This window comes from Corvus moneduloides, chromosome 7, assembly GCF_009650955.1.
Source record: "Corvus moneduloides isolate bCorMon1 chromosome 7, bCorMon1.pri, whole genome shotgun sequence".
In the NCBI taxonomy this organism is placed as follows: domain Eukaryota; kingdom Metazoa; phylum Chordata; class Aves; order Passeriformes; family Corvidae; genus Corvus; species Corvus moneduloides.
This window is the reverse complement of record NC_045482.1, coordinates 7,754,432-7,777,349: the sequence shown is the minus strand read 5'-3', so window position 1 is coordinate 7,777,349 and position 22,918 is coordinate 7,754,432. Positions and strand designations below refer to the sequence as shown.

The 22,918-nt window shown below is 40.5% G+C and overlaps 1 protein-coding gene across 2 annotated transcripts in view; it reads right to left on the bottom strand.

The window, feature by feature from the left end:
- Window positions 1-8,076: 8,076 nt before the first annotated feature.
- COL3A1 (collagen type III alpha 1 chain) overlaps window positions 8,077-22,918 on the bottom strand; it is a 49,646-nt gene continuing 34,804 nt past the window's right edge. The window contains exons 24-51 of one of the 2 annotated variants that reach the window (XM_032114532.1): window positions 22,514-22,612; window positions 22,307-22,360; window positions 22,131-22,184; window positions 21,559-21,612; window positions 21,146-21,199; window positions 20,890-20,934; window positions 20,701-20,799; window positions 20,506-20,613; window positions 19,951-20,004; window positions 18,928-18,981; window positions 18,782-18,835; window positions 18,120-18,173; window positions 17,798-17,905; window positions 17,576-17,629; window positions 17,026-17,079; window positions 16,239-16,400; window positions 16,006-16,113; window positions 15,101-15,208; window positions 14,650-14,703; window positions 14,357-14,464; window positions 13,672-13,725; window positions 13,454-13,561; window positions 12,276-12,329; window positions 11,900-12,007; window positions 10,990-11,269; window positions 10,312-10,499; window positions 9,909-10,151; window positions 8,077-9,241 (exon numbers count right to left, since the gene is read on the bottom strand). In XM_032114532.1, the coding sequence (XP_031970423.1) occupies window positions 9,095-9,241; window positions 9,909-10,151; window positions 10,312-10,499; window positions 10,990-11,269; window positions 11,900-12,007; window positions 12,276-12,329; window positions 13,454-13,561; window positions 13,672-13,725; window positions 14,357-14,464; window positions 14,650-14,703; window positions 15,101-15,208; window positions 16,006-16,113; window positions 16,239-16,400; window positions 17,026-17,079; window positions 17,576-17,629; window positions 17,798-17,905; window positions 18,120-18,173; window positions 18,782-18,835; window positions 18,928-18,981; window positions 19,951-20,004; window positions 20,506-20,613; window positions 20,701-20,799; window positions 20,890-20,934; window positions 21,146-21,199; window positions 21,559-21,612; window positions 22,131-22,184; window positions 22,307-22,360; window positions 22,514-22,612 (2,721 nt within the window). In that variant the 3' untranslated portion in view covers window positions 8,077-9,094. The remainder of the gene's footprint in view (window positions 9,242-9,908; window positions 10,152-10,311; window positions 10,500-10,989; window positions 11,270-11,899; window positions 12,008-12,275; window positions 12,330-13,453; window positions 13,562-13,671; window positions 13,726-14,356; window positions 14,465-14,649; window positions 14,704-15,100; window positions 15,209-16,005; window positions 16,114-16,238; window positions 16,401-17,025; window positions 17,080-17,575; window positions 17,630-17,797; window positions 17,906-18,119; window positions 18,174-18,781; window positions 18,836-18,927; window positions 18,982-19,950; window positions 20,005-20,505; window positions 20,614-20,700; window positions 20,800-20,889; window positions 20,935-21,145; window positions 21,200-21,558; window positions 21,613-22,130; window positions 22,185-22,306; window positions 22,361-22,513; window positions 22,613-22,918) is intronic. The other variant, XM_032114533.1, reaches the window with a different exon arrangement.

Here is a 22,918-nt window from a genome sequence, read left to right as displayed (position 1 = left end):
TTCATGCATTTCTCAAAGTATTGTAGAATCATTTTAAGAAGGCAAAAAAAAGGGGTGCGATAGGACATTGTCTTATCCAGGCAACATGGCATAGCCTCATGTAAATACAGCTTTAATTTCCTGAACCAAGAATGAAAGAGCGAATAATTTGCAATTTATAAAGTAGCATTAAGTAAATGTCAGCCTATCATTTAGTGAAGTTCTGTCTTAGTGGCACATAGCTTCAAAAAGGGTAAAAAAAAAGCACTTTTGAGTGATTAAAATAATACAGGGTGATTACAATAATATTATATCAGACATTGCATTTAAATTAAATTTGAGTTACAAGAGTTGGTTCTGTTTTCTATAACTGACCTGTCCTTAGTGAGAAACAATCTCCAAGGCTACCAGCATTGACACCTTCTCTTGGTTTCTCAAAACCAGTAGTGCGATATTTGTGTGACAACCGTTCCTAAAAGGCTCATCTAGAAATTAAATTCCCAATCTCCTTCCTTGCCTTCTGTTAGCTTCATTGTAGCTATGATAAGTTGTTCTGACTAAAAAGCTTCTGTAGAGCACCAGCAGTACTACATGCAGTAGAATAATGCACCAAGCAACACAAAAACATAAGAAAGAAAATACTGTGGCATTACAGCTAGAAACAACACAGCCAAAGCCCACAAAATAGCAAGAAAATGGAAGATTTTTCTTCTCTGTAAAGGCAAGTAAAGAGTCTAAAACCAGTTTAAGAGCAAAAAGCATTATTTTTTTTCTTATATAATGCAATTTTTGTATTATTGTAGAATAAGAGGCCCTATGGCTTTCTTTTATCTCCTATAGCTGCCTGAGATTGAGCATAGTAATTGAGCTGGTAAACACTCATAATCTATGGATATTTTAATTACTTTTTCAGGAAATGCAGGCTACACTGAACGTTTAATACTCACTGGGAAGTTTTTCTCACTGAGAGAGGATTCCAGAAAGAGTAAAACGATCACAAAAGGAAAAGCAAAACTAAATAGAAATGTAGAAATGCTAAGATTCTCTGCAAGTATGCAAGTATCATAGAGAAAACAAGGTAAAAATTATAGCATTAGACAGTGATGGCATTATGGTTTAAAAAACATAACAAAAGGTAAAACTAAATCAGCAGTTCAATAGCTGAAACAGAAATGCCTTAGAAGCTGTGGACCCACAGACAAGTTTTATTGTGAATTTGCTGCTCATTCCTGTGAGGTGATTATTGGCCAGCATCTTCAGGAACAGTAAAAGAAAAAAAGCCATTTATGCTTTTTCTGCAAGCCGAAGGAGAAGGGGCACAATATCAGAGCCAAGGGCCTGTGCAGAGCTCAGCAGAACCTGAGCAGAGTGGTGCAAATACTAAAACTGAAAAGTTTCATGGTATTACACAGCACCAGAGAGCTTGATTGCTGATCTATCTACTGTGCTACTGCCATTACATGTTTTATCCTTTGCTGGGAGAAGGTCTGGAAAAGTACAAAAATATCAGGCAACTCTACTTTGAGCAGGATGCTGAAGAGTCCCTTTATAACTCCCTCCCCATGTTTATTTTGTGCACATTCTCCTTTCCTTGCTGGTAGAGTTAGAAGCCATCTTTCTATAAGCTCTGGCTTAAGTTTTGTTATGATCTGTTATGTTCTCAATATCAGAGAGTAGTGCACTATCAAATGTTTCTATTGCCAAATTAGTGCCTTAACTGAGATATTACTGTCCATCCTCCAGGAAAGGCTGCAGCCTAATTTAGGAATGTTTGTGCATAGAAAAATGAAAAAACAACCAAGCAAGTTCACATGTGCCAAAGCACATCACAGAACTGCTTTTCGGCCTTTAGTCAACTGAGTGAAAAAATTTGATACAAACCCAACCAAGTGTAACAAAAGAATGTTACTACAATTCTAGAAATCCAGTGAAATATTTTTGCATGTTTGGTATGGTACGATCTTCCCTGCCACAATGAAGCATGGCAATGACAGAAGAGTGTAATGACTGCAGGAACCATCGCTGTAATTCAGGAGCCTCTGCCCTCTGAGGAACAAGCTGGGTGACTCTACACAAAAATCAAAGTCAAGAGCATTTCCTTCTGCCATATTGCTGGGGTTTAACCCAGCCTCTAAACACCAGACAGACACTTGCCTATTCCTCACCCCACTCAGTGGGGCAAGGAAGAGAACTGAGGGGTAAAAAAATATGAGATTAATTGGTTGACAAAAAAGGAAGGGAAAATAATGATAATAACAAAAGAATTCAAATATACAAAACAATTATGTAGAATGCAGTTGCTCACCACCCAGTGACCTATACCCAGCCAATTCCTGAGCAGTGGCCCTTGGCCAGCTTCTACCACAGATTTATGTACTAGCGATGACTCCATATGGTCTGGAATGTCCCTTGGATCAGTTGAGATCAGCTGTCCTGGCTGTGTCACCTCCCAGCTCCTTGTGCTCCCCCAGCCTCCTTGCTGGCAGGGCAATGTAAGAAGCTGACAAGGCCCTGACTTAATGTAAGCGCTGCTCAGCAACAGCATCAGTCTGTCAGCAGCAGGATTTTCATCCCAAATCCAAAGACAGTACTGGGAAGAAAATTAACTCTATCACAGCTGACACTTATGAGCCATTTCCTAGGAATTTTGATCCCTGCTTTATAGATGCACCCAAACTGAAAAGAGGAGCAAGCAGACTTTTCCAGGTACTTGGAGTTGTTATAACAAATATAGTAAAGTTGAAATGCAAGTTACAATAGGAATATTCACAAAAACCCACAGAAAGCACATCTCCAGTGCCTCCAGGACTGACCTTTCGATGAGTGCCTTTTCAGTGGATGTGGACTCAACAACAAAACAAACTTTAGTCCAGAGATGCCCATGGCTAAGGGGTATACTGAAAGGAGAGAAAGTTTGGGTAAGCATAGCTTTGCCAGATACAACTTAAGGATTAAAAATAAAAAAAATAAAAAAAGATGATCAGTGGCTTTCTCAGGAGACATCTGAAGCAAGAGGGGCGGGCTGCTGTGATGGGGAAGCAGGAGTGTGCATTACAGTCACTCTTTCTAGAAGACACTTTAGGGTGAAGCTATTGCAGGATGAGGAGCAGTTGGGAAGACAAGACCCACCAGGATTTGTTCTGGTGGACCTTATCCATCCTGGACCAGCAATCCATCAGTGTAGTGTGAACTACATTTGCTTCCTCCCAGTAAACAGGTAGGCAAAAAAATAGAAAGCATCTCTTCATTTCCCAAATCCTAAAACCTCCAAAATATCTTTCTATTCTAGTTCTTTAAACAGAGGTGTCTACAGGTTTTCTTTAACATCATAACAAGATATAATTGAGGACATCTGATTACAAGCACATGTTGAATTAAATACACTACTGCAGCTTAAGATTTTTGCAACATTATGTATCTCATTACTCACATTTCCAGAAGAGAGGTACTTGGTTTAAATATGGAGTTTGCTAGACCCAGATTCTTTTCTGGTGCAAAGAACTGGATATGCTTTTTCATTGAACCATCAGGCTTTTGGCCTTGGTTGAAAGGACTATGAAATTTGTATTAGGAAACATATTCTAATTGTCTACGATAACACAAAATAACACCTTTTCCAACCTGTATGAATAACATGCACCTGACAAGGAACACTGGACTTTAGATTTTCCTGGTGAAGGTGTCCAGACAGCCATAGCATAGCAAAGCATGTGTAGGGAAGACCTTTCTCCTTTATTAATTCAAAATTCTTATAGACAGCTCTTCCTCCAAGTTACTGCCTCTAAATGGAGGTGTAACACTATTTAGCTGACACCAAACAAAATGAGGGCTGCAACTTACACCCCATGCTTATTTAAATGTTGATTTGTTTTCAGAGGGGAAGTTATTGACAATTGGCCAGCTTCCAGAAGAAATTTGAGCAACTGCTCAAATCCGGAAACCATCATGATCCCACTCTAAGAGCTGCTTTACCCGGGCCTGGCTTTAGCTGCCAACTTACTGCTGGGAGAGGGGTTGGGGAGTGTTTAAAGACACCACCAGCCATGGTGGCCATGGAGAAGCCTTGCCTGTCTCCCAGAGGGAGGCTGAGGGTGTAACTCACTGAGTTACTGGTGTTTACAATTTGTTTGCAATTAGGGCCTAATCAGGTAGCAAAGCTTTTCTCTTAGACAGGGGTTGGCTGGGTTGTTGTCATGTTCTAGGGTTTTGTAAGCATAATTTTTGTAAAGAATGTAGAAACAGGATGTTGCAGTAGTCCTTGTGCCACAGACAGTAGTCAGGAAGTCCACATTCACCAGAAGAAGGTCTCTGGTGTCCTGCAAATGAGCTCCACCCTGAGATGACAACTTGCAGTTAACCAGAAAGGCAAAGTTCCAAGGTAATATTAAAGCCTAAATTACTGATATTTTAAAGTCTTTGGTATGCTCTGGGAAACTATTTGAAGGAGGGCTTTTTTCTCATTTCTTTTCTTCTTGTCTCGGAGAGCTATGAGAATGTGCTGCTGTGAAGCATACGGGTATCAGTTGGTGTAACAAGTGACTGAATGAGAAGCTGTAGATCAGAGTAAGAGATTTCTTGTATCAGTCTTATTATGGTGTGGGCAACTTCTTTCCTTGTTTTTTTCCTGCCATTCATTCAACTTCATGCCTCTCTTTCAACCGTGTATGCTACAATATTTTCTTCTTTTCTCCAAGACAGCTTTAAATTTAAATGCCAAAGGAATATGCACTTGAATGTACCTAAAAACAACTAACCTTAAAGCTTGAAAGCAGGTCTTGGTGTCTTCATCTAGACCAGTTTATACTGAGCCGTTCTGGATGCTTAAACTATAAGGAAGGCAAACAGGGAATTCATGGCTTCAGCCCTCTCTGAGTGAGAGGCTTTGTTCAAGCCACAGTTTTGGATTTATGCACCTCAGTTTTAGACTGTGAAGAAAAGTTTACACTTTTATGGATTTTTCCCTCTCTGGAGGCAAGTAAAAAGTCTAAAAATGGATTAAAAGCAAAAAACCGTGATTTTTTTACTACTGTAGGGTGAGGGCCCCTAGGTTTCTTTGCTCCCCTGTAGCTACCTGAGACTGAGCAAAGTAGCTATTAGACTCATAATCAATGGATATTTTAATTACTTTCTCAGGAAGCTGAGGCTATACTGAAGGTTTAATTTTACCAATATTACTGATAAGGCAGTTGGTCTGGCTGAAAGAGGGTTCCAAGAAGACAGCGAGTAAAACAGTTTCAAAAGGAAAAATTAAACTAAATGAAAATGAAGGAAAGAAGATTCCCTGCAAGTATGCAAATATCATAGAAAGAACAAGACAAAAGTGATAGTTTTATACAATGATGGTATTATAGGTTAAAAAATCATGGCAAAAGGTAACACTAAATCAGCAGTTCAATGGCTGAAGTAGAAATGCCAGAGAAAGTGGGAATCCATTGATGTAGTTGTCCAAACTGTGTTTATGCTAGAAGGAAATCCATAATCTTGGATTATTGTGTCCAGTGGATCACAGTTTGCTTGCTGGGAGTTTAGTGGTTTTGTTGAATGGTGTGATTTCAATCCAATGCTGCAGAGTTCAGAATATCCATAAGGAGCCTGTTTGGGCAGAATTGCTGCCTGAGTAGCAGAAGATTTAAACTGGTTTTAGCCTGCCTATTTTACTTGCTGTCATGCTATTCAGAAATTCAGCCTGTGTTAAGATAAGAGGTAACGCTTCTTAATGTACGAAATAAAGATGAGAGAAGATGAAGATGAAGGCTATGAAGATATTATGGCTGAGAATCACCTGTGTTCAACCAAGGGAGCACTTGTAGGCACAAAGGGAACACCTTGAACAACAGAGCAACTTTCTTGTGAAGCTGTTGCTCATTTCTGTGAGGAATTGGACAATATCTTTAGGAACAGTAAAAGAAATCTGCTTTTTTCCACAAGCCAAGGAAGAGGAGGCTGGGTAGGTAAGTGAATGAGTCACAGGTGTTTATAATTTGTTTACAATTAGGGTCTGATTAGATAGCAAACTCCTTCTGTTGGAGAAGAAATGTTTGCTGCATATCTGCTGTGTTTTAAACATAATTGCCATTAAAAAAATGTAGAAAGGAGGGGTTGAAACAGTCGCCATACTAGGGAGTCTATCTTCATCAGAAGCAGCAGCTCTGGTGTCCTGCAAATAAGATGCACCTTCAGGTGATGACCTCTAAGTAATTGAAGGTGAAGTTTCAAGGCAACATTGAAACCTAAACCAATGATATTTTGAGCTCTTGGTATGATTCAGGCAACTTTTTGTGGTGGGGTTTAGTTTGTTTGCATGATTGGGGTTTTTTTTGTTATATTGAATGAGTATTTTGATTTTTGGGGAGTTTTTTTGTTTATTTTGGTTTGACTTTTTTTTGGTGGGGCAGTTGTTTTTGTGTTTTGTTGGGATTTTTTTGCATTTTGTGATCATTATTGTTGCTTTTTTCTTGTTTTCCCCAAATAGTAATGTGGTGATATAAGAGTACAGATATATGAGGGCCATGGTAGCATAATGGGTGACTCTCTGAAGAAAATGAAGGTTTTTTACATCAAGTAAATATTTTGTGGTCTTCGTTATTTCTTTGTGTTTTCTACAAATGTTCCACAAATCACCTTGCATTAGTAGAAATTAACGAAAAACTTGATGACTGTGTGTGCTTTAGAAAATAGCCCCCAAAGCTTGAGTTTTAAGGTTGAGTAATTGTTCCCAGCCACCCACCTGGCCCCAGTAGCACTGGAGATTGCAAAGGCTATTTTCTTCTGCCATGAGGATTAAGAAAGGTGTTTCCAATGCATTTTTCCACCAGCTAGCATTCTTACCAGCTGCTTTTATAAAACTCCAATCAAAAGGCTTCCTACCATGTAATTTATGTCGGATTAATATTTTTATGTACATGTAATTCTCATTTTCTGTAAACAGTACTTTATTTTCACCATCTATGAGGAGGGAAATGAGGAGGTTTCCTGCAAGAGCCAGGACTTTTTATGGATTGTTGGCACTATCCTTATATGTTGCACTAAGTACACCCATGCCTGTGGTAATACTGCATTTGTGCTGTTAGGGTCTCCCCAGAGCCTCACTCTCTTACTTCTCTGCTAGCATGTCCGAATTCTGGAATGCCAAAGCAGGACAGTGTCTTGGCCCGGCCTCAAATCTGGTGAGATTACTTAAAAAACAGCATTTCTTTATTAATTTTTCCTGCTTGTGCTAATCAGAAAATATTTTCTGAGGATGCATAATCCATATTGTCAAGGAGAACATTCAAGAATCTGATTTTTTTTTTTTTTTAATCCCTAATTTTTGTTATCTGATCATGTTGTAGAGTGTCTTTAATGATCCTGGGCTGTGGAACAATGTATGGCTGTGCAATAATGTTGTGGGGACAGGCTCTGGACCTTGCTCTATGGGAAAGGCTGAGTGGCATCTGTCAGGATGTAGCTGTGGGAGAGGATTCCTGGCCTGGGCTCCTTGGTGCTGTTTTTTTCCTTCTTCTGGCCTCGAGCTCAGGCACTACCAACAACTGTTGCTCCTTAAATGTTGCTGTGGTCTCTGTTGTTCCTTAAATTTTTGCTAAGATCTGGGGATGACTTAGTTGTACAGCTCCATTGGCCATAAAAAATGCCAAGATGTTTAAACTGTCAGCTTTGTCAAACTGCTGGTGCTTCTGGCCTGCTCTGTGGGAGCCTTAAGCCATTTATTTAAGCTGCCCCCTGAAAGGCTGGTAGCCTGTGACTGCCTCGTTATTCAGACTGAGGCAGGTTTCTTGGAGGAGGGAAGGTTAAGATCTTGTATTTCCTCCGAACTGACCTGCTTTGGTGCATGGGCTCTGTTCTGGATGTTGCTGTCAGATCTGCGTCTGTGCTCACCATGCCTGCAAAAGTGAGCCTCTGGATGGAGACGAGTAGAAAAAGCAAGAAAGAAAATTTCATACTAGTACACCATGAACTGCATCCCTTAGGATTACCAGTGCTACCTTCAAACAAAGAAACTAATCTTTGAAAAATCAGTTATAGTGGTACCAGAGTTGTGTCCGGCCTTGTTCATTTGTTTGAACAAAGGTATAAATAGTAAATTAAAAAAGAAGTCAGTTTTATGAAACAACAAGAATTTTTATTAAGATATTTTATTATGTGTCTCTGTAAGGAATAGACCAACAACCATATAAAAGCTTAAAAAGATGGTTAACCTTCAACACTATAAATGTGTTAACGTGACAGAAGAAATTCACAATTTTGCATCTTTATTGACTTTTACAGGGTGAAGGGAAAAAATTCTCAACTATGACATGCCAATGACAGTCTTTGACAGGAGACATTTACACATGCTTTAAATCTTTTTGGTTTTTTGAGCAAGTCAACAACCCCGACTTGCAGAGTTAGAAGTGAAAAATACATTAGCACCATCATATTAGTCTTTTACACTTCCCTAATTTTAGTGGTCTTGACCAGCAATGACAGGAAAGTAGAGAAGCACCTTTGACAACAGAATACAATCCAACAATAAAATTATGGTGACTACTGACATTAAGGTATTAAACTCTTAAGATACACTGTACCTTTCACAGCTAATCGGTACAGAAATAGACAATTTTGTACCAAATGAATCCACGGAATTGACCACTGGGTCCAATGCATTTTGATTTGATTGATTTTTGTTTGACTCATCAGACACATCCCAGTTTCTGTCCGTGTTGAGGTAGTTGAAACAGGGAGGTCTTTCTAGCTTTATGGACTGCATCTTGGAAGAAAGGGTAAACTTTGGTACTGGGAGCAATCAGTGCTTTTTAAATTGGCTAACATTCAACTAATAGAACACAGTGTTGTTTTATTAAGTGTTGAAGTTTTATTATAGCACCACGGAGACATGTTTCGAAGATGGAATTTGGTAAAAAAAATAGAGCACAAAAAAAGCATTTTTACTGTATTTTGTGTAATAGCAAAAAAAAAATGACCCTTGATATCAAATTGATTTTTCCCCCAGAAATTTTGTTAATAAATAACTGGGATACAGATGGGCATCTGTGCTAGCTGACAAGGCTGAAAAAAAGGAGCACGGTTGGAGTGTGAATCTGTTTGCTGGGGTTTCAGAAAAAGCGGGATCTTTGATTTATAAGAAGCAGACTGGGCCAATGTCCACACCAAATTCCTGATCAGGACCACCAATATCTAATGGTGCAATATCAACCACTGGCAACCTCATTGTCTTGCGCGTCCTGTATTCAAAAACGGTTTTACCCCATTCACCAGTGTGTTTCTGTGAAGTTAAACAGAAAAGAAACAAATGTTAGAGACACGAGCGCTGGGCTACGTGGAAGTCATCCCACAGTTTATCAGATTTCCTATCTCTGTAATAACGAACCCTCTCAACCTGTTGAAAACTGGTTGCAGTCTCTGTGGACATGACCCCAGGAGGGAGAAGTTGTGGACAGTATTAGTGTTTTCCATTTGTTACTGAAAAGGCTGCAGGTGCTGCCAGACCAGCATGCTCCTGGGTGTTCCTGCTCCTCTCCAGCACTTTCTGCTGCACTGACAAGGCACAGGGAAGCAATGCTGGATCTTCAAAATGACTGTGTCCCTTCCCCTAACCACAGCCCATAGCTTCAACCAGCTAGCCTTGGTTTGGTATGACTAGTTTTAGTATTGGCATGGGATGGATCAAAACTTGGTGACTGTGACTTGCCTGACATTGACTCTAAAGCAAGGAGATACCTGCGAGGCACAGATTTAAATGGAAGTACACCTCACTTCCTATGGTTGCTACAGGAATGGCACTTCTGTACAGAATCTAGGTTCCCCCTTCTAGCTGCAGCTGAATCTTTTCCTTACCCAGGCCATACAAAGCTCTTTCTTCCTTTATTATGTGTCTAGTCCTCTAGATGGAATTATTTATTAACTACAGCACTAAATTCCTGTTTACTTACAGTACAGCCATCTTCTAGAACAGCATATGTGAATTTGCTGTTTCCTTCAGCCTTGATCTCACTTTCCATAGAGCTCATCAGTTTCAGAGCTTTTTTAACATTCCCACTGTCGTGGTCCATGTAGGCAATGCTGTTCTTGCAGTGGTAGGTGATGTTCTGGGAGGCACGGCTGGAGAGGATGCGCAGGAAGGCCAGCTGAACTTCGGAGACATCCTCTGGAAGCTCAGGATCTCCATAGCTGAACTGCAGAGTACCAACACAGGCAAGAGTGTTTGTTTAATCATGTCTAGGGACAGTCCACATCATGACTTTTTCACATACTAATTGTCTCATTCAATTTCAGAATTATTTTTTAGTGTGTTGTGATGTACAGTTTGGGCTGTTAAATGTGCTCATTTCTCACCTGGAAGCCTCCATCCATAGATTCTCCAAACCAAATGTGTTTCTTTCCACTGTTTGCACTGGTCCACCAGTTTTTCCTTGGCACAGTCCTGGGGTTAGCGCTGAGGCAGGTCTCACCAGTTTCCATATTGCAGTAGACTTTAATAGCATCCATCTTGCAGCCTTGGTTGGGATCAACCCAGTACTCTCCTAGAGGTAAGGAAAAATGTTAAGGGGCTTAATATATTTGGAGAAGAATCTAACTGCATGGTGGTAAAGCTTATTTCTATGCCAGATTTCTGAGCCAAATTAGGAAGCCTATTCATTTTGACAGAAGAGATGCCACAGGAAATAAGATGATATAGAAAGGTACTGAGTTCATGTGAATACTGTAAGGAGACTGCAATTTGGAATAAATATAGAACTTGTAATATTTTTTTTTCCCTAAAATTATTTAAACATGTTCACTTCTAAGGACACAAGGAGTACAGTTGAAGTCAAATGTATATTCTGTGTAAATGCATAGTTAATTATTGTTTAAAATTATTTTTACATTTATCATCTTTTTCATGACATTTGTTTGAAAAAAGTCAAATTTTTATGGAAGATATCTGCATTTAAATACTCAGGTTAGAAAAACTAAAAACCAAAACAATCCTCAAGACCTGCTACCATCAGTGAAAATAGAATCTAAACATACCGCTCTTGAGCTCGGGATGGCAGAATTTCAGGTCTCGGCAGTTACGAGCTGGATTCTTCTGGGACCCATCAGGACTAATGATGTTTTCAATCTGGTTGTTAATTGATTTCATTGAAGATATGATGTCACCCAGATTGATATCATTTTCTTTGGGATCATCTCGAAATTCATATTGTCCGTAGAGAACTGGACCTTTCTCACCTCCAATAGCACCACCACCACCACAACATGGACCAGGAGGACCAGAAGGACCAGGAAGACCAGGCTGCCCTGGTGGACCCTAAAAAAATAGTGAACAGGTTAAAACTAAAAGTCTGTGTGGGCCCTAGTCTTAAAAAAATGAGAATTCTTACACAAATATTTAGTTTACTTATTCATTAATTAAACAGATGTTTAAACATCTGTTAGATTTTCCAGGCCTTTATTTTCTTAAAATTGTTTTTTTCCCCTAATTTTGTCAAGTTTGACTGTCTTTATGTCTGGGCTTTGACAAGGAACCCTTTCCACTGAAATCCAGAGAATGACCATTTCTTTGGAGAGCTTTGGAAAGCTTTTGGCTTTAGGAGGTGACTGTGATAGTGACACCTTTGCAGCCCTGGCCTCTCTAGAGCAGTCTAGGAAGTGCATTCCACGGCTTCCCAGACCCAAAGGGAGTCTGTGTGAGGAGGAGATCCCGGTGTATGCAGAAAATTCAATGATCAGCCAAGACCAACACAACACCCAGGGCATCAATAATTACACTAAGCTACAAAGGAGCTGCATGGTTTTGGATTTAGCCTTGGTAACTAGATACCTCCTGCCACAGATCTTGTATATGAAACAGAGGATTTCTGAGGGAGATATTTAAAGAGTGGAGCATCCTATGTTTCATGAATATTCCCTAAAGATTTGCTTGTGTGAATTTACTTACGGCAGGGCCACTTTCGCCTCTGGTACCGCGGGGGCCTGGAGGACCAATTGGACCTGGGTAGCCACTGGTGCCATCCTTTCCAGGTGGCCCAGCTGGTCCTGGGGGACCCTAGAACAATGAAGAACACAAATAATATGGTCAAAATAGTTTATCAGATAATACATTTATCTGATAATCAGATAATCAGATAATCAGATAATCAGAAATACATTTTGAGGTATTTCAAATACTTCTGTATGATTTATCTGTTTTTTTTTTCTTTCTTCAGCTGCTGTTCATTAAGATGGCCAATTAAAATTTGTCTGTATCTATCTGAATATTAACTAAACAGTCTGAATTTTCCTTGCAGTTAGACTGAGTAAGGAGTTTTTCTTACCCTTGCACCTGAAGCTCCTGGACCTCCAATTGCGCCTTGTGGACCCAGGGGACCCTATGAAAAAAAGGAAAAGTCAGTCATACACCTCCTGGTAATATCTTGCAACTAGCTGGATGTGCCTTAAATAAAGACACTGAAAACGTCTTTAAGATTATACAAAAAATATCCTTATAGAAAGGCTATGTCAGATATGAGAGAATGGTGGCCATTCTTTAATCACAAAAAAATATTGAGTGCTCTCTATATGAAAACATATTAGAGATGTGTTATTCAAAATGTAGGAAAGCCAACTAACACCAATGAGCTTTGGATGAACTCTTATAAGAATATGTAGCTATAGCCAAAATGCTGTAGTTTTAATAATATTACCAGTCATGTTATTTAAATAATTTGACAAACACTCATGATTTCAAATACATTTACAAATTTGCTGTCTGTGCACTGCAAAGCCATTTGTTTAAAAGTTATTGATCATCAAATGAGAATTTATCAATTTTTTTTCTCATGTTATATGTTAGACTCCAGGTTCTGATTTGTTGTTTAATAGGTTGGTATTGGTACCATCTTTGGTATGTTAATAGAATGAGCTTTGGTTTCTTGATCTCACTTGTATCATGCGGAGTATTGGTAAGTCTTTTTCAGTATAAATCCCTTCTTAAACTTTTACCAGTCGTAAATATCCATGGCATGCCAGTCTATTCTTGCCCTTCAATTCTTTTAGCTATGTTCAAATGGTAATGCACGTTTACAGTTCAGTAGTTTACAATTTCCTGCCCATTTTGCCCCAGTATTACTTTCTATAGAAGATACATGACAGAAGAGAGGTATTTGGACTCTGAGTAGCTTTAGTTGTCTGTTTAGGACAGATTTCTAATAGATGTAGACATTTCAGCCCCTACTATCTTTCCTAATTGAATCAGGAATAGCCTGTATAAATGAATATATAAGAAGTTTTTATTGAAATGGTTATAGTAAACCCATCTTTACTTCCTAGCAGCTTCTTCCAGTTCTTTAATAATGCTTATGTCAGATTGATTCAGGGAATTTGAATTTTGAAGCACTTGACAATCAAATTTATATAGATTTACATCAAATTAGCTAAGGTTAATTAGGTACCTGGGGCCTAAACACAGAAACAAAGATCAGCTGTAATTCCCAATCCAATGCAAAATACTCACAGGAGGACCAGGGAGACCGGGGGTACCAGGAAACCCTCTGTGACCCTTTATGCCATTGCTGCCTCGTTCGCCAGGTTCACCTTTATCACCACGAGGACCTTGAGGACCCTGTAAGTGTAGATTTGCAATGAAAGGAAGATAGAAGGAGATAAAAGCAATGCCAATATAACAGGAAATTGGGAATGGACGACATCACAGATACTTTAAATATGACTTACAGCAGGACCACGAGCACCAGCAGGACCAGTAGAGCCAGGAGGGCCAGGTGGACCCTGTGACATGGTAAGAATGAGAAGGTATGGATCACTTGGAGCTGCTGAGCCCACCCCTTTATTTCCAGATAAGCTGTATGTTCACAGCTAGCAGGTGTTGGGAAATGGGGAAGCTCCACACACACTATAATCAGCAAGAATCCTGGCCAGGCCATTTCTGTACCAATGCCAGCCTTTCTCAGCTGCCCGTAGGCACTGATCTGTACAGAGGCACTACAGCTCTTCTTCCCTCTGTGAGGGGCTCACTGCTCAAGATGTGCTGGTGGCAGCACTCATGAGAAATAACTTGAGGGCTTCCAAAGTTACTCTCTTAGTTTAAATAACTAACACATTTCTTGTGCTGCATGAGCACCAGATGGGATGGAAATTAAGATAGGGCCTGGTGGGATGATGTACTTTTTGGCATCCTACAGAGCATGTGAATTCTGAGCTTAATATCTATACAGTTGTCAGAATGTAAACCGAGATGTCTTTCCCCTGGATATTTTTATAGAAGAGGTCCTTGATGTCAAGAAATGCTGACAGTAACAAATGTATGACTCTTCAAAACTTCTTCTCTATTACTGCGTGAAATGGGCTTTGCATAGGAAGGGTATGCAAGTAAGCAGCAACCTATTTGCTTAGGTCTTACCTGAAATCCTCTTTCACCGGCTTTTCCAGGTGCACCAGCATTACCTGCAGGTCCAGGGTGGCCAGGGGGTCCTGGAGGGCCAGGAGAGCCACTTTCACCACGGTCACCCTGCAGATAGTAACAGATGACAGGATAATAAATGTCATGTTTTGTAGAACTCAATACAAGGAGTATATTCAGTGGAGCACAGGAGGTTTAAGGAACAAATTTACATAGCACAGAACCACATATATTGCCACGTAAAGTTCATGTGTCATTTATTTGGTAGTTTAAGGATATTGGTGATTTCTTACTTTGCCTCCTGGGGATCCATCACGTCCAGGCAAGCCATCGGAGCCTGGGTTACCCTGCAAAACAGTGGTACAGTTTGTTCATAAACTGAATGAGCAGTAGACAGCTTGTTTCCCATTAAGCTTAAACAATGCTCATCAAAGAAAGGGTTTTCAAGACGGAAGAGTTCCTGGAGGCAGAGTGGCTCCTAAAAGACCTGTAACACCTGCATTATTTTGTGGGCATACAGACAGTGCAATGTCCTGTTCACTTCCAAGTGGGACAGATTAGGTCCCTGGGCAGTGAAGGGGATGGCAGGGACAGGAGGCTAGACCTCCTTACAGGAGGGCACAATGTGCCCAGGCCCCTGTGCATCAGGCTCTTGAGGGAGGCTTTGTGAATCGTAAAGCGTATTTTCTCCCAGAGTCTCCCGTTTGTAACTCACAAGCTAGCAGGGAAATCCCACCCACTCACATCTCTGCCAGGCTCTCCAGGTAAGCCTCTTTGTCCAACAGGACCTTGGGGACCAGGAGCACCGCGTTCTCCTGGGATGCCGTTGGTGCCTGGTTTACCATCTTCACCCTGAACAAAAAGGGAAAGGATTCCATTGCAGATAATGCTCTTAGGAAATAGCAGTGTATTTTGCATCTTATTAACTATGCAGAGATTTTGAAGGAGACCTAAGGAAGCGATGGGCCAATGTGGCTTTGCTGGTTGTGAACACACAAGAGATAAAAACTTGGCCAAACTGGTTTCTTTTCATTTCTGGTAATAGTCATGCAAGGCCATTGAATGTTCCTCATTGATTGTCAGCTAAGAAATTATAAATGGGTATGTCTCTTCTCATGTGCCCAAAAATAATGGCCAAAGCAGTTAACCAAAAAATGCTGGTCTGTATTGGTGATAAAATACAAATCAAGCCATACCTCAACTTTTCTGAAGGGAGGTGAAAATATTTTTCTGTTTGGGTAATAATATTTAAGCAAAAAACATCTGGAGAATTAAGCAAAGGTAAACAGCTAGTGCTAGGTGAGACTATGACTTGGATCTTATACCCAGGAGAGGTTACAGCCTCCTCATCATGACCCTCCAAAGTGTGTGCAGTAGGTAATATCCTAGATATATAATCTGAAAGACAATCCCACAGCAGCTGAATACCGGATATTTTAAAGCCTCATTTTATCAATGTAAACATAAATAACTGTAAATTCTCTCATCTCTGGACTAAAAAGCGTTAAACCCTCCAGACCCCCAACATATTTACTACTTTTTGTGTCTCTAAGCTCGTTTTAGCACTTTTTGTGTCTCTAGGCTGTTTTTAGCAGCTGGGTTAGGGTTGTGTTAGGGTTGAGGCTGTAGCTGCAGTGAAGGGCACTCACCCTGGCCCCTGCCATCCCAGGTGGGCCACTGGGGCCGCGCAGACCTGGCAGACCCGTGTTCCCCCGGCCGCCAACAATGCCTTGAGGACCTGGCTCACCTGGTGCCCCCTGTTTGAGAAAAGGACACATCAGTCAGTGGGAGCATCTTTAACATTCCATAGGTGGCTGCTTATTCTGGACAGACATAACCCCTGTCTCCTGGTGGAACAGTCCTTGGCTGAAGGGGAACTTACCCTTTCTCCTCGTGCGCCTGGGGACCCTTTTTCTCCTGGTGCGCCGGGCTCACCTCTGATTCCAGCAGGTCCTGGGCCTCCAGGAGCACCAGAACTACCAGGGGGTCCGGGAGGCCCATCCTTGCCTGCAGGTCCTGCATTACCAGGGGGACCTGGACTACCCTGAAAAGAGTTTTAAAGAGGAAAGCGTGAGCTGCACACATGTACTGGCATTGGTCTCATGAAAGGCAGCCAGGCTTGAGTCATTGCCTGGAGGCAGATTTAGGGTCCCGCCCCTGAGCACCCAAATCTGATCTGGTGTTGCAAGAGAATCCTTTCATGTATCACTTTCACAACTGGTATTTTTTATCCTTACTGTCTGGACATAGACCTGCACATTTTGGATGCCCAGTGCCTGTAATGCATACAACACAGGGTACACATTCCTAACTCATGGCTCTACCACAAAAATTGGAAATAGTAGCAGGCCCTTCTGCTCTCTTGAATCACTCCTGCCATATGCCTTTAATAGGGTGTCTTAGACATGTGCAGAATGAAATGTCTTTCATTACAATCTTAGCTGAGCCAATGCATAGTAAGAATTGCATTGACTTTAATGGTACCTTAATTAAAATCCTACTTTCTATTCCATAGAGTAAGGAGGGTTAAACTCATTTTTGTCATTTTTTGTCCTGAAGTACAAGCATCATATTCAGAATTTTTTGCATAATATATTTTAATGTATTAATATATGTCTAAATGTATCCACAAAGTAAGAATAAAAGAAAAGGGGGATAAACCAACTTACATTGTTACCAGGGGGACCAGGTAGACCGCGGGCACCAGGGAAACCAGCAGCACCCTAGAGATCAAAGAGATCAATAGTTTAATTGTCATTTTCTGAAGACTGGAAACACAGGAACAAATTTATTTTTACACACTGCTGGGTTTAAATTATAGTCATGTTTTGTTTGAAACCTGAATTAAATGTCCTGCAACTGAACAAAAAAGTCACTTTTTTTTTTTTCTAGGAGAGTTCACATATTCTCCTCAAACTTGAGCTAATGGACAAACTTGAGCTAATGGCAAAGATGATAACTAAATATAATAACTGTTGAGATAAGCCATTTTAGAGCTTTGGGTCATCATACCAAAAGCTATTTTGGCACCTTACTTATATTAAAATCAATGTAATCCAGATTACGAAACACTTCCACTTTAATTACTCCTTCTAGAATACTTTAATTATTCTTGAACTACCCATACTAAACTCATTGAAGTTCTTATTTTTCATTTACATCACCTTCAGTGTAATAAATAGAGGCATTTAGCAGTGACTAAATTGAAGAGATACTCACAGGGCCGCCAGGAGATCCACGGTCTCCTTTTATTCCTTGGGGACCAGGTGGACCCTACATGGAAGGAAGTAGATAAAGCAAATGATTTGATAAAGATTAAAATTATAGGAGCTGTCAATAAGTTTCAGGCAGTTCATCTCCTTGCACTTGGGCCCAGCACCCTGAGGCTGAGGGAAGCCTGAAGGAGCCTCTCTGTAGCAACAAGGAACAGCAAACACTTACTGGGGCTCCAGGGCCGCCTTGTGGGCCTGCTGCTCCGGGGGGTCCAGCCTCTCCTCTTAGACCAGGGGGGCCTCTTTCTCCTTTCCCACCAGGTTCCCCATTTTGGCCCTGCAGAAAAATTATATTGTTATATTACCACTTAAAAAGGTAGATGATATAGGGACGAGAAATGCTATCCAGGTAGTCTTCTGAAGGGAATTTAAATACTAAATTAAATGTGAATGCAGTTGAACTCTATTGGCCTACCAGTGCAGAAGGGGAAGGACAAAGCCATGTTGCCCTACTTGTGCCTGAGTACAGAAAGAGTAGTATAGACACTTACTGGGGCTCCAGGGAAGCCAGCAGGCCCAGGAAGACCTTGTTCTCCTCGTTCACCCTGTGGAAAACCACATGTCAGCAATGGAAGATATTAGAAAGATAAACTTCGCTTTAAAAGTTAGAGAATACTCCTATTGATGCTGCTGAAGTTTCTTTGTCTTACCAGCTTTTGGAGGAAAAAACCTCAAACCTCTGATCTGGAACAACTGTTGCTCGTAAGTGCTAAACACAACTGTTCAGGAATTATCTGATAATTACCTAAAATGTGATAAACTTAACTCAGCTACACCTATATAAACCCTGAGCACAATCCATGGTGTTCCCTAGATCCAACTGAGATCCCAATGTGTTCAATATAAAAAAAGTAAGTACAAGAAAGAGTACTTTTAAAAGTTTACTTAACTTTAAATTAAGATGGACATGACTATTGCTCACACTCTTGCCCTGCCCTGTCACCGCAGCCCTCGGACCCCTTTGCAGAGCTAAAAGCCCTGATTTTCTGAAGACTTTAGTACTTATAAATCCCAAAAGTCAACAGGAGCTGAATGTGCTTAGTTTATTTACAACCCAAGCCACATTTTCCTGACAGGGTTGGTGCAGCACTGATGTCTATAGGCAAGAGGAGCCATGGTAAAGTTATACAGGCAGAAAAATTCTGTCACTTACAGGACCTCCACGGGAACCCATTGGACCAGGGGCACCTGCTGGGCCAGTCTCCCCCTGCAAGGAACAAGGATGGTCACTGGGTGTTTGTCTGCTTCCCATGCCCTGGGACTTCTTACAGTACAAACACCATTATGAGGAATCTTTACCTTATCTCCAGGTGGGCCGGCAGGACCAGGAGGACCGATGGGACCTACATTGCCCTAAACAATTGGAAAATTAGAAAATGGTATATTTTGCATCAAAATATGGCAATGTTAACTTCTCTGTTTTGATCAATAGTGTTTATGTTTCAGTGTAAACAGATTGCCAAAGATACTTAAATGAAGCAAGTCTACTGTGCCAAAGTGCATTTGCACACCATGTTTTGGAGTGATGTTCTGAAATCACACCATTTTGCAGTGTGAAAGATCTTCAACCGAGTGATTCTTTTTTTTCTCCCACCATCCAAACCTGATCAAAAACCACCTGAAGTTAACAGGTCTCTTTCAATGGAATACAGTAAAAGTGACCTGTTGCCCTAATTTTCAGATAGATAATTGATTCACATTTCTTCAGCATATATTCAGCATCTCCTGACTATCTCCCTGACTTATTTCTTTCTTGGAAATTTAATGTGTACCTTATGGTCTGAAATAAATTTTTTTGTATTTCCTCCAACTCAGCCAAGCTGCATTTTTCTATTTGTCATCCCTCATTACTTTGATGTATATACTGCCTGCAGGTACTGATTTGATAGATGTACGTATTTCAAGTGTCTATTTTATGTGCATTTGCTATATGGATGTGTAAATATATCATATGTAGTAACCTGTAGGAGTATGCTGTATGAGAATATTTACTATCAATGTCTTTTTGTGATTCATTATAACGTTAGTCGGGTAGATTTTCTCTACTTCCATATGATTGCTTTCCCTCTAAAACATTGCCCCAATCAACTGCAATCTTTCTGCCAAAAAATCCATTATGTTTACCCAAGGAGAAGTAATCACAAAAACTAGTATTAGGTCTAATTTAGTTTACAAACCCCATTTTGCACTGCTGGAATGAAACACTATGAGATTACAACTTTATGTGTCCTAGATAGTATTTTTCCACTGTGAAGTTACTCATGTTCTAAGTGCAGGCTGTGTAAAGCTAATGGATAAACTGTTGGATGTTTAAATACTCACTCTCTCTCCTCTTGCACCAGGAAGGCCATCAGCACCTTTGCCACCAGGTTCTCCCTAGGAAGTTTAAGACATAAAAAGCATGAGCAAAAAGGAAGTATGAGATTAGCCTAAATGGGGGGAAGGACCTCATACTGAGGGTCTCTGAATAACCAGATTTCCTTATTGAAACTGGGGATGATATTCTGCCCAGTATTCAGCATCAGGTACTACATACTTTGATCAGAAAAACCTCCAAATTGATTCAAAATGAATCCCAGGCCAAATTGTCTGCCCATTGTATGAACTATTCTCATCGTTCATTAGATTCATTAGAACTGTTTTGATGTACCCATCCACCAAGAGATCCAGTGCAGCAAGGTATCTAGCATGTATCAAACTGAGGGAAAAATCCCATATTTTTCAACATCTAGGACCCACATCCCATTGCTAACTCAACAGTACTGCTACAAAATCTGCACCTCTGAAATCAGACCAAAGTGAAGACGTGGACAAGCCCAGTGCCTTGTGGGAAGCTAACATTAAATGAGCATAAAATCAAAAGTGTGTATGTGTTACCCTCTCCCCTTTTGGTCCAGGGCTTCCAGAAGCTCCTCTTTCTCCTGGCATTCCCTGTAAGCCAGGCAGTCCTGTGCCTCCAGGGGGACCAGGTGGGCCAGGAGGACCCTAAGGAGTGACAAAAATAATTACAAAAACCAAAATTAACCCAAATGGAATGCAGAATAGCAGAAAAGGAAGAAAGTCTGTGGGTACCTTGGCACCTTCTGTGCCAGCAGGACCTGGTCCACCTCTTGTTCCAGGAGGTCCTGGAGGACCTTGTGCACCACGTTCTCCTGGGATACCATTTTCACCCTGTGATAAAATATGTGTTATTCTTTGTTTTCAAGCTCATACTTTGTTAATTCATTTATGTCATTACAAAAAAGTTGCTTTATTATTTACCTTAGGGCCAGGGAATCCGGGTCCTCCAATATCACCTTTTGGCCCCTAGTTATGAGAAAATAAATGTAAGTTATCCATGAACTTTACTCAGTAAATCTTCATTGTAGTTGGCATCCTGTTTCTCTCCCCTATTATTCCTAAAATCAGGCTTTGCTGCTCTGAAGAGAGCTGAGAGCTGTCTGAATTTGAAAATATAATTTAGGAAGGACTTCTCATTAATTTTTTGTTACTTAAAAAAAAAGGAATTACTACTTACCGGTTCTCCAGGCTTTCCATTCTCTCCAGCTGGTCCTGGTCCACCAGGCAATCCCTGTATTAAGGAACAATATTATCCATGTTACACAGATAAATTATGCATTTTGCATCTTCAGATTTTTGGTTTTGACACAAAGATGTGTGGCCAATTCCTTCCAATCCTTCAGAAAGAAGGAGATGCCAATTCGATGGCTGAGGGGTTTAGGTGACACAATCTCAGCTAACCACCTGGTTTGCAATGATCTGTGATGCAGTAAATTCTCTCAAGTGGTTGATCTGTTATATTCTATTATATTCAAAATATGATGACATGCACTCCAATGTAAATGTTCAGATGCCTTTATTGTTTTTTTTAATTTTGCATGTGGGTGTTAGTCTGTTAAAAAGAATCAGAAAACAATAAACACACAGCACCTGGAGGCCAGGTGGGCCTGCTGGTCCTGGTTCTCCTCTCTCCCCAGAAGCACCCTAGAATCAAACAAATGAGGAAAGAAAATCCATGAACTTGCCTGAAAACACTTCAACATGTCAACACCTCCACACCACCCCTAATCTATGCCTCCTTATCATGACCTGATGACAACATTGCACAGTCTCAAAACCTAATCTATTTTGGTGTTCTGGTATTAGCTCTTTTCACTCCAACTCTTAGATGTGATTCAGCAGACACATTTTAACTTGATAGGAAATTGAAATGACATAAACATTAAAGGGAGCAACAATACACTTCTCTCTGAAAAGACTGAGAGCTCTAAATTGACTTTTCATTTCAATCTACACCAGGTATACCTGAGTCAAGTTTCTCCCACCAAAGTTTCCAGTATTCATTCATTAAAATAATGGCAAAGAAGAGCTCTTTTATTTTTCTTCATAAAAGGAGATTTCTTCACATCATTAAAAATATTTTCCTTCCCTTAAATTCTCAGTGTCTATCTGTAGATGTCAGACCCCCTAATCATTGCCTCGGATTGGCCCACCACACTTACAGTAGGTCCTGGAGGACCTGGAAGGCCAACATCACCATTCTTCCCAGCAGGACCCTATTGAAAGACAAGGCTATGGTTACAGAGTGATACCATTTTTGTAAGACTCGTCAAGTTATTATTAATATTGTGCATTAATTAATATTAATATAATTAAACGAAATATTAGCAAAACTTACAGGTGTTCCAGGTGGTCCACCGGGGCCTCTTTCTCCATTCTTGCCTGGTGCACCCTTACAATAAAGAAAGATTACATTTGAAATACTTGTTTCTGGTCAGTGGACAACAGTCTAAAGCAGCAGTGTGAGATAGCCCCATTGTGGAGCAATTCAGTTTAACATTTGACTCATCAAGGATCAGCACAGAAAAGGAGAAATCCCACTCACCTCATTGCCCTTAGGACCAGGGAAACCCATCACACCTGGCTGGCCACGTGGGCCTGCAGGGCCAGGGGGGCCAGAGCGTCCAGATTCACCCTGATTACCCTGGGATAAGTGAATAAGAACGGGAGATATGGCATCTGTGAGGTGAAATAAAGCAATACCCATGGCTCATTAAACAGTGAGTGAGGGTGAGACGCTGTTCAAAACTCATTATGTGTTTTGTATTGCAACTCTTGTCCCAGAGACTGTATTTACACAGTATGAAATGACAGGGTTTGCAGACTGCTCTTACAGCATAAAAAGTGCTCAGGTAGTTAAAGCAAACAGAGAGGAGATGATTAATCTGGCTGTGATAACAACCTGTCATGTGGATACTGTGAGATGAGGGTAGGGTTGGGTCAGTAGGAG